Genomic DNA, 12043 nt, shown 5'->3' on the forward strand with positions numbered 1-12043 from the left:
TTTAATCTACAGCAGCCACATTTGATAAAGTAATGCCTTAAGTGTGAGCATGTGTGTGTGTGTATGTACCTGCATGCCACAGATGGGGTCCTCACACAGGTAGACTCCAGGTGACTGACCGTCCTGTAAGCTGCCGGTTGCGACTTCAGACAGCAGGTCCTTAAGGTTCTCCTCTTTCCCCCAAACCTGTAAGATGATTATTTAACTGGATTTAAGACTGATTTTTGGACAAATCATCTTTTTCATAAGCATTGAAGCTAAGTATAAACATGTGTAGTATATCCTGTGTGTGGTCCTGTGCAGAGGTAGATATTATGTAGGAATTGTTATTACAGTGAGTTGGGTTAGGTTTTGCAAACAGCAGGTTTTAAGATTTGTAACATCAAAGATGTGGACTGAATGTTTGTGGTAATTAAGGCCTCACAAATCCAAATTTCAGACTCTCACAGGCACCTGGTGACACTGATACTACACTGTTAGTACTACAGCTACCGCCACTACTACTCAGCGGCCTCCTTTCTCAAATCAGTAATGGCACCTGTTCAACTCTGCGGGGAACGTTTCAAAATGAGGTCGGTAACACTGACCTCGACTGCAGAGACACGGACGGAGAAGCGTGCTCCCGTTTTCTCCTTCCTCTCGTTGATGAGTTTAAACAACCAGGAGATGGCACAGGGGATTATACCCAGAGTCTGAAGGGAGTCATCACGGCCGATCATTGTGTAGGATTTACCTGGAAGAGACAGACAGAAAGACAAAATAAGAAAAGGTTGAACAGAAGATGGAGAGATACTGTGTATCAAATAGAACATCATCAAAAAGAAGAGCTTTGCATGAGTAGACGTGTGTGTTTGAGTCTCCAGATCTGTCCCTTTGAGCCACAACCCCCCTACACACACACACACACACACCACACACACACACACACCTGCTGTCAGGAGTTGGAGATCAAACACACACCACATGTCAGACCTTACAATCACATTGACAGGAACATTTACACAGAAGCAGGAGACATCAAAAGCCTGACTCCTGTGATGCAGGGTGGAGAAATGTGTTCAGATTTGTTCAGAGATAGGACGGAGGGGAGGTTGTCACCTACACTGTAATTTTACATTGTTCTCCCTCAGTGTTTCCATCAAGCATCTAGACTTACTGTCAAAACGACGATGCATTTGTCTCAAAAGTATTATGACAATTGGAGAAACATGATAAACAAAACGAGTTGTATTTAGTGTCAGGAAGGATTTACACCATTATTATAGTGCTTTATATTGTGGTGAAAAATAAGCTTTAAAGGGTCCAGTGTGTAGGATTCAGTGCGATCGAGCGGTGAGGTTGCAGATTGTCATCGACAGAACATCCCTCATCTCAGCCTCCCTTATGATGGCCACTAAAACCACTAAAAACCTCTTTCTAGAGCCATTTGTCCATTCTGGGCTACTGTAGAAACATAGTGGTGCAACATGGTGGAAAATACGCACAGAGATGGGTCCAGCAGCGGTCTTGCAGGCAACACACCCACTTTACTTCACTACACGGCCCCTTCTATCTTTCCCCTTAACCAAATAAAGCAGTTTTGATGCCCAAACCTCACCATCTCTATGGTGAAACATGTGGTAGGTGTGTCTTGTATACACTACTAAAAACATAATTATGAATATTGTCGTCATAGTTTGGGTTTTGGTTGGTAATTTCATGTTATATTTTGTAGATTATCCTCATGTGTCTTGTGTTACTTTTCACTTCTTGTCTTTGTCTGCTTATCTGTCCCATTATTTAATCATTATTGTGCATTTAAGCCGCTCACTCTTCATTGGTTCATCTGTGTAACTTGCATTTGCTGCTTGTGACTCCTGAGTGATTACAGATGTACTACCTTAGTATTACTGATTTGTTCCCCATGGCTTTTCGGTTTGTCTTCAGTTTTTTGTATTAGTCTTTAATTTTTTTGGACTTTATTTTGGATTTTTGGATTTCCGAGTTTGAATTTTTCAACATTGGATTTCAGCTTTCAGAGATCAGAGTTTTTTGCGTTTGGGTCCCTTTGACAAACTCTGACAATTATATTGAATTTTCTGCACCACAAAATGATGTTAAAGAATGCATTACATTTTGCAATCAGCTGTAAAATAACTTTTTTTAAAGTCATTTACTGTGACTGAACTGATTTGCCAGTTAATTTCTTTCTATTTAACAAATCAGATGGATTTCAGTCACAGTGGCTCTATATAGTATCACCACCATAACCACAAAGCACTTTAACAACCCTCCTATCTCTTACCCTTCAGGACTGTGAATTCATGAGAGAGTCTTAAATTACACATCTATGTGAGTGTATGTGTAGCTCAGTGATGTGTCCTTCTGTTCTGACTACCTCAGGCGGTCAAGACATGGTCAGCTAGCTGACTGCTCCACTGACTAACAATGCAACACAGTGATGCTACGCTAGAGGCTATAAAGCTGTGTGTGTGTCCATGTCTGTGTAGTTGATGTATATTCCTGGTAATTGGTCGCATCAAGCAGAGCTGCTGATGCTGTCAGAGAGGATGTGAGAAAGTGTGAGAGAACAAGGCAGCATTGTATCATCAGTTCAAAGACGTCCACATATGAGCTCTCACACACAAGTGCACACAAACACACACAAACACACCCATCATTTCTATAAGACTGATCCATCCAAGGCTAATAATCCTGATTATTGAATTGATAACAATATCCATCAGGCATGACTTAAAACCAAAGGATTCATCCGTTTATTTCAGTATTTTTTTCCTTATTAAGGTAAACCTGCTTTTTCCTTGTATTAGTGTGTGTGTGTGCGCCTGTGTACATGAGAAGACTGGTGTGCGTCCCCATATGCGTCTACAGCCGAGGGCCACAGGGACGAAGATAAATGCACCTTGCGTTACTTTCCCCATTTTAATTAGGGAAAAGGTAATGCCGTGATAACGCAGCCTCATTAAGATCCATGGCCTTAGGTGAGCTATATCATAAAGAATGATCTCATCTGCTGCAGCCATTTAAACTGAAGCCAGCAAGGTCAGCGGCGCTCCACAGCATTAATATAACAGTAAAATTGATTGAAAGAGCAAACTCTCTTTGATGAATTTCTCAGTCGTATAAAAGCGCTCGCAGCATTAAAGCCAGAACATTCAGTTACGTCCACCATCCGACACAATCAGGCAGACAGTAAGAGGTCTGTTTAAGGGGCATGTGGGGCATAATGGTCCCGGTCACAGCCGCATTATACAATATGACTCACCATAATGAATCACAACAGTTGGAATTTTCATGTGTCAATATTAGAAAGCTGAATGAAAACATGTAAACATGGCGAGGCATTCAACAATGATCTAGACAGGCTGTCGGATGTGAGAGCCATGTTGGGGAGCTGTCTTGGGAGAGCTGTGGTGATTACATGTGCATCTGCTCATTTGAACTGTCCTATATGGGCCTTTTTGAGGGATAACTGGGCAAGTTCTGCTTTCTGCCCATTCTATTTGCCAGTGCCGGGCTGTGAAGTGATTTTGGAGTAGTGGTCGCCCAAAATCCAGTAAAACCTATACAGTATATACTGTATACAGCACACAGATAATAGGAGAGAGATGGTGAATGACATTCAACAAAGGTCCCCCTCGAGACGTCGACCACAGATGATGCAGTTCAGTCATTCAGAATCTTAATCACTTATTTGAAGGTAAAACTTGTAATTTTGGAGCAGAGATGGTGGACCCAAATGCCGGAGACATCAGACAGGAATATCATTGGACAACGTTTCATTCAGGATCAACAGCAGGAACTGACAAACACAACAGGATCAGGCAAACTCAACAGATGACTTGACAAAGACTTACCTAAAGACTTAAATACAAACTAAACTAACAAGGCGATGCGGTGCAGGCGGAGTGAAGCGGAGAAACAAGTGGGAGCAAGTGCAAAAACACTGGGAACAGGGATGGTTATGCAGAGATGCTGTGCAGGTGTGGAGGGAAGTCAGACTGGGGAGGAGCACAAGAAAACAGGAGGGAAGCAGAACACTAAAAACAATTCTCTTACAACCTGTCTGATTGTCTGACTGCTCATGTTTCCTGCCCAATTGGACTTTAGTAGTGGCAACGTTGCCTTGTTCCCATTCTCAGCAATTACTCTACTGGCTTAACTAAGGGTAATGACAGCAAAAAACACATAATGCTTTCATAAAAGAGTCTACTTTTACTACAGATTTGGCAAGGGACAAATTCCTGCTGCGCCACAAGCAAACTCAGTAGTTTGCATGTTTCTTACATAAAACTTAATTACTGTTTGTTCCAGTGAATGGCTGAGCCATTAACACAGAAATGTTCCCTGCTGAACTGTAGCATTGAAATTCTCTGGTTTTGTCCTCTGCCAGCAGTTCAAGGGGACTCACAAACTCCGACTGGATGTTTGAAGATCACAAGCCAAGACGGATAATTCTTCTTGCATGTACAGGGATAAACACAACAGGGGCTGACCCAGGGTTGAGGAGCGCGTGTGTGCATGTGTGTGTGTGTGGCTGTTGATCGTGCCAGTGCATGCGTGTGGGTTCAGGCATGTTGCAGTGTGCAGTAAGGGGTCCTGACCCTTTTTAAGACAGCCTCTCTAAAACCAGCTTCAGAAGGATTAGAGAGAGAGAAAAAAGGAAGACAGAAACACAGACGGAGCAGACTGAGAATGCTTTCAGCATCGCCAGACACTAATCCTCTTCTTTCTCTCTCTGATAGATGAGCGCCAGTGGAGAGACGGCCAAGTGAAAGACTGACACACTGACGCTCAGACACAAACACATCGCACATTGAAGACGACGCGCAAGCCACATTTGCTGGGATTTTGAAGTCTGCGTGCATGTGTGTGTGACTGTTACCAAGCTTGGAGTGTCCAAAGCAGAAGACACAGCCATCTGCTCCATTCACCACCGATTGGATCACCTCCGCAACCGTTCCCGCGCACACCTCCGCCTAGCAACAAGCCGAAAGAGAGAGCAGGATGAGTAGAGATGTAGGAAGGGTCAACGCAAGCATAATACCTGATCGTATACTGTAGATACACTGGGTCCATTTGAGCATTTGTGCTGTGTTTTTACCTTTCGGTGTTAAAAGGATTTTAGTTTTATCTATTTTAAAGTCTGTAGTTACAGGTAGACTATGTGGTGAATGTTACATCTAGCAACTGTCTTTGTGTTAGCAATAAAGGGTGCATTTCAGTGACAGACAATCTAGAAATACATTAAAAGCAGTACCACAGATTTCAGGTTAGGGTTAGGCCATTCGTGTCCCTAATGCCTAAAATTGAGCGCAAAATACCTCGTTTATTACACATTTGCAGGCTGGCAATAAGCTGTCTAGTGAAACCAAATACAAACACTTTTTTGCTCCTTCTCAGTTTTCAATTGACTGTATCGCTGCTAAAGGAATAGTTAACATTTTGGGAAACATGTTTACTTGCTGTTGGGAGAGATGATAACATCCTACCACTTTCACGTCTGTGTGTTAAGTATAAAGCAAGTACCAGGAGACAGTTAGCTTACAAGATAACAAGCAGTGGCACTTAAAGTTAAACATATATAGCCAAGCTGTGAGTATTAAGTGGACAAACATGACAGTGGGGCTGATCTTCTCATCTAAATCTATTCAAATTCTAGTGTATTTCCCAAAATGTCAAACTACTCCTTCAATACTGGGCTTCATTTACATGTAAGCTGAGTGCCATCAGTGGTGGCTTCGCAGACAGTTTGTCACCAGTGTGTTGACACTTCTGTAGAATTCTTCATCCAGTGAGATATTTTAGCTGTCAGGAATTTCAATTATCTCCGACTTGGAATAACAACTTGGAGACTGATCCACTCATCCGCTTACTACATGAATGTGGCTGAAGTCCAGCCTTTTGTGTATATCTGTTAAATCTATAAAACTTTTGTCTTGCAGTGCCATTTTTATTATTATTAAACTCACATGTCCTTTGTTTTTCTAAATGCTCGGGTTGTGTCCAAAATCACTCAGCTCATCGGTCAAAGGAAAAGACACACATTTTTTTTCCTCCAGTGCAATGCATGATGGTATACAGTATAATTGTTGGTTAGTGACCATCGGTTACGCTTCTTTTCACAATGCATTTTGGCATAACTTGAGTCGGCTACATAAGGTATAATAAATCTCACTACACATTCGGTCAGCACTATAAAAGGGCAACTCACTATATAGTCTGTTATTTAGTGGGTAGTGAGTGATTTCGGACGCAGCCACAATATCGTCTCGTACCTGCGATGCATCAGGAGGGAACGCAGCATCAAAGGTGAACATCTTTGGAGGGACCTGATTGGCTGCTGCCCGTTTCTGGGAGGGAGTGCTTAGTGTCTGATTGGCTGAGGGGTCCATGATGGTGATTTGTTTCTTCCTGGGATCCACTTTAAGGAAGGAGCTGGACTCAGCTGCGTCCGACTGAGACACCGGGCACACACGTACCATCACTTTCACCTGAGGGAAAGACAAAGGAAAGTGAGTATAACAGAGAAGACACTGTAGCACTGGTCGTGGTTTTGTGATTATTCTTCAAAATGAAATTACTTCTGATATTTTACAAACTAGAGAAATAAAAATGTAATCAGCAGCACATGCAAAGAGCACTGTAGTCACAATACTACATCATACTAAAAGTTGACAACTCCTCTATCGACAGTGCTTTTGTTTCTGATGTTTTCTTTTCTGTCACTTCAGCCATGTTGGCATTCCTCATACTTTCAGGGCAGTGAGAGATTTTCTAAGGAAACCTGCCTGACTTAAAACTATGAACACATTTGATTATGTATAATAGGGCATCTGAGCTCATCTGCACCTCGGCCTCGACAAAAGACTCCCAAAGAGTCACAACATTCAGCCTTTTAGTTCTTTAAAGACTTACATGCTCTCTGTCTCTCTCTCTCTGTCTTATCATCTTATTCACTCGTCTTCTCCCTCCCTCCTCCCTTCTCCCTTCTCCTCCTTCACCTGTCACTCTTTCCTTATCTCTTCCTCCCTCTATCCTAAATCCTTTTTTCTCTCCTCACCCTTCCTCTCTACCTTAAGCTCTCTGTCACATATCAAAAGCCTGAAGTGCAGGAATCCTGTTTCAGCTTTCCATCCTCCTCTCTCTCTTCTTTTCCTCCCACTCCTGTCACAAACTGTTAGCAGCCGCAATTTAGCGCCTGACAGCTGCCGTTGTTTTCTTTGATATCAGAGGAAGCAAAGCGCTGCGTCATCGAATCTGAGTGAGTTCCAGAACATTTTAACATAAACAACCTTTTTCTCTGTTAGTTAAAGATGTTTCCCACTTTGAGGTACTTCCCAGCTCTCTTTCTCCTCTTCTGGGTCACCTTTTGTCTCCGTCATTCTTTTGATCTCTCACTTTATCAGTCTCTGGCTCGGTCCATCTGTCTTCCTCCCGTCATGTTTGTCACTAAATCTTTCTTCCTGCTGCATGCTGCGTGCTAATCCAGAAGATTTACCACATATTCTTCTGACAACAGGGAGAGAGGCTTGGGTAAAGCAGATGAGTCAGGTGCAATGAGTGCTTTATGGATTCAGTCTTAACCCACACCAACTGTCTCAGACACTGATCTGAGCCAACAAATACATTTAAGGAATTTACACTGTGATATTTGAAGTATTCGGACACGTGTGGGGATAGTAATGAAGTTATTTGAGTTGTCTTACTGTCTTACTCATTAGCTGCGAGGTGTGTAAATGTGCTCCTCAGATCAGGTCTCCTGGAGAGCTGTGAGCAGTCGGTGAGGTTGAACTAGCTGCTGGATGGTCAGTAAATCCCACCAAATAGTAGGGCTGCCTGCCTGCTTCTTAACCACAATGTCCCATTTTCTGTTTCTGCATGCGTTACATGAGTTTTTTTTACCGGTTATAATACAAGCTCAGTTTAAAACAGATGCCTCTACATGACCTTCATAGGCAATGAAGACAATCAGTGAGAAAACTGGCTATTTCAATATAGTTCCTGTCACTGGGTTGGATTCTGCATGAAATCAGGCAGCACACGTATCAGAAAAGCAGGCAAAGTTTCGCAGTTTAAAAGCAGGAGGAGATTTTTATTTAAAGTTATGTTTTGTGGTTATGTAAGGTGCTGCGGCAGGATCAGCAAAGAGAAAAAGAAAAAAAACCTAAGAGGGACATAACAGATCACGGCCGAAAAACACAAATCAACCTGTCATTCAACAGCTGGAGAGAACTGCAGGAGTTGAAATGATCGCCCACAGGGGCCACCAGAGTCAGCACAAAGTTAAGGTTCCTTGTAGTTGCTTTAATAAATTCTCTTCACATCGAGCTCTTGCTGAGGGCAGAATCAGAACCGTGAAAGCACATGTGGATCTGCAGAGTAAAAAAAATAAAAAAACGTGTATTGAACAAGCAGAGCAGACTGACAACCAGACTGTGAAATCTGAATCAGCCAAAATTCACCTTAAATTGGCAACGTAGACGGCACAAAATACAAAGATTGTTTTGGACAAGTCAGTTTAAGGCCTGATACATGTAGACGCAAAGAGCTGAATGTCCTATACACAGCAAAGCAGCTGACAGGATTCATACTCAGGCTGACAGCAATTTCTCTTCCTTACATTCTCGGCAGAAACTGCATGACTGCCTCATTAGTTTTGGCCTCTCTAAGACTTGACTGTCTAGTCTGAGGAGGATTTTCAGGTTCAGTCTGGCCTCAGTCCTCAAAAGGACACAAATGTATGAACCACATCCTTTAATAGATCCAAGCTCTGAATGAGGACTGTGCACCCTGTCTCTCCCCAGTGCAGAGAATCAGAGGATGGATGGATAACTCCTCCTGACAGTGTACTGTGAGGAAAAGATTGTCAGAAAATCTATGAAATGTATTTTGTATTTGATTTTAGCATGTGTTTTCTGAACTGGGTAGGATTTTGTCAACAGGGCTCAGAGGTGCAGGGCAGATGAAAAGACTTCTGTGTTTATGAGGCTCCTACGAGGGAAGGGGAGAGAGGAGGAGAGATATTTTGTCTGTTTGCGCTTGTTAGCGCAGATGAATCATCTTCTGAAGTGTGATTCCACACCGTGCTTCCAGTTAAACACCACCGTGGGATTATGGATCGCACAGTAATCCCAAAACACTCCAAACCCCCACTGCACTCGGAGATAGAGCATTCACAGAATAAAGGCAGGGCTGTATATTTATTTACAGACCCCTTAGCTTTGAACCAGGATGTGATCATATATAAAAATGGATAAACAATGAGTCAGTGACAAGAAAGAAAACTATTCTTTAGATCATATATTGTCTGTCACGGTATATTCATGTTTCAGCTTGACTTTGTTTCTCAAGTAAATTGGATTAGTAATTAATTATCCTCCACCGCATTACTGCGCTGCTAGATAAGATCAGTAACATACGTATATAAAGCCATTTTCAACTAAAGACATACAAAAAAATCTGTGTCCTTTTTGATAAAAATTATTTGCAATAAATTATTTAATGGCCCTGAGGCAAAGAACCAAAGGCAACCAGAACAAGGTCACGTTACACTGAGCGAACTCACCTAGAATGATAAGTGATGTATAAAAAATAAAAGCATGAAAGCCTGCTGCCACGTAAAGCACAAAGGCAAATAACATTCGAAGAGCTCTTACTACACTGCTCTTTATATACAGACCTCTTTATCTGCCACACACACACACACACACACACACACACACACACACACACACACACACCTAATACAGCACATTAACAGGCTTTCCTTTGGTTGCATCATTAAATGACCATAGGCCATTTAAGAGAGATGGTTCAATAAAGTCTGTGAGTGTTTGTGTTACAGTCTTTCTTAGATGAAGACACTGTGTGTGTGTGTGTGTGTGTGTGTGTGTGTGTGTGTGTGTGTGTGTAATCTTAATAGATGAGGGCGTGAGATAAACTGAGATTCTAGCTGAAAACAATAAACATGTAACCTAGGAAACCTATGATGCTAAGGTTTAATGTCAGGTCAAAAGTTCCATAGCACTACAGACACACATATAAACACACACACACACACACGCACACACACACACACACACACACACACACACACACACACACACATAAACACACACACACACACACACACACGTAGATCCAGTGCTACGCCCTCTCCTGACCCCAATAAAAGAGCCCATCAGATCAGTAAGAGCCTGGGGGGAAGGATTTTGCCGTTGCACGCTTTACAAGGCGTAACTCATAAAGTCTTCCCCCCTTGAGAGCCCATTTCCTCCTCATGTCTGAGAGTGTGAAAGGTAAGAGGGTTGCTTGTGTGTGTTTGTGTGTGTGTGTGTGTGTGTGTGTGTGTGTGTGTGTGTGTGTGTGTGTGTGTGTGTGTGTGTGTGTGAGGTATAAATGGAGTAATTCCATGTCGGTTTCTCAAAATATTGAGGGTGTTTGTGAAATGGCAAGAGCCATACATGGGGTCATTAACCTCAATTCCTTTTTTTTTTTATCAAACTATCAACTCTGTGATGATGACCAGCAAACACCATCAGGGAAACTGATGCATCAGCACAATTGTTCCAGCTTTAAGAGATGACATTTTTGTTTTAGCCTCTCCTCTGTGGTTATCAGTTTTAGAATTGATTTTGAGATTTCACTGATCATCTTTAAAGCATTTTATGGCTTAGCTCCGAGCTACATCGCCCAAAAGTCTCCTCCCCTATGATCCTGGGTGCAGCCTCAGATCCTCAGCCAGGGCTCTGCTGGATGTTCCTGAGTCCAGGACCAACTGTGGCAAGGATCTGAGGGTTGCGGAAACAGTGAAGTGACTGGTTATATACACAGGAAAACCAAAAAAGAAGGTTACACCTGCAAACTTTCTCCATGCCACACAAGTTTTATAAAGGCAACGCCTCAATCACACTTAGATCTTCATCATTTCAAATTGTTTGAGACAGAAAACCCCTCGCCTATTCATACATCATATTCTTCAATCACACTGTAAGAATAAAGTTTGTTAAAATTATTCTTAATATGTTTTTGAATGTGATTTTGACAGTGACGCTCAACCCTCAGCTGGAAGTTTTGACCTGAGTCCAGCTCATTTGTGTGTCTCTATTTCTAGTCAAACCAAAGCCCCTGATATTCTCAGATCATCCTTGGCCTAGTTCCACTGAGTCAATCAATACATGTTGCAAAGTGCTGCAGCCACTGTGACATACAGGTACACATATGCAGGGAAAACACAGAGCTAATGGACCCTTTGTTCTTCTAATGAAATGAAAGGAAGAGGAAGAAGAGTAAGCAGTGCTTGTTTTCAGAAAATAGAGATGACAGAAAATAGGTCACTAATAACTCTCACAGTGATCTCACCTCTCTTGATCCCCTCACCTCTCTGTTTCCCTCCCACTTCCACAACACCTACAGACCCTTTCCCTCTTCAATCTCTCTGTATGTTTGAGAAACATCGTATTTGCTCGATAGCACTGTCCACCCACTCGCCTCCCTCTGTTCCCTCCATTCTCTGTTTGCCTCGTCTCCCTGTCTCACTCGCTCTCTCAGAACAAATGACAGGACAAATCACAGCCTCTTCCTATCATCCGTTCTATATTTCCCTTTTTTGTCTCACACTTCATGCTGCAGTGAATGCTGATGCAAGGTGGTGAGCTGCTGAAGCGAAGACCAAGAGAGGAGAATGAGGAAGGGATGCTAGAGAAGTGAGTGTTTCTTAGACTTTTTTCCAACAAGCCAAGGAAATATTTCACTTTAACTTGCTTTGGTGGACACTTGAGATCTGTGTTCTGCTGTAATGTGTTCAAAGCATGGATAATTATTATGTTCAACATAAAGAGGCGTGTGCTGTCAGTGCTTTAATCTACAATACCACTGTGTCTAACATATAGGTCTGCTGATCACGCCTGGAGCAGCTTGCGGGTTCATTTCCATGCTAAAGGGTACATGCTATGACAGATGTTGGAGCGAGGAGGCACATTTTTCCCCTGAGAAACTGACCTGACCCTCAATTCACTCTCTTGGATGTAAAGCTTCCTGT

The 12043-nt window shown here is 42.4% G+C and overlaps 1 protein-coding gene across 3 annotated transcripts in view; it reads right to left on the reverse strand.

The window, feature by feature from the left end:
* kif26ba (kinesin family member 26Ba) overlaps positions 1-12043 on the reverse strand; it is a 91290-nt gene that overhangs the window by 21850 nt on the left and 57397 nt on the right. For all 3 annotated transcript variants that reach the window (XM_084348564.1, XM_084348565.1, XM_084348563.1), the window contains 4 exons: positions 6279-6494; positions 4886-4979; positions 588-733; positions 70-186 (listed from right to left, as the gene is read on the reverse strand). In XM_084348564.1, the coding sequence (XP_084204690.1) occupies positions 70-186; positions 588-733; positions 4886-4979; positions 6279-6494 (573 nt within the window). The remainder of the gene's footprint in view (positions 1-69; positions 187-587; positions 734-4885; positions 4980-6278; positions 6495-12043) is intronic.

Source organism: Pagrus pagrus, assembly GCF_965226575.1.
Source record: "Pagrus pagrus genome assembly, chromosome: 1".
Taxonomy (NCBI): domain Eukaryota; kingdom Metazoa; phylum Chordata; class Actinopteri; order Spariformes; family Sparidae; genus Pagrus; species Pagrus pagrus.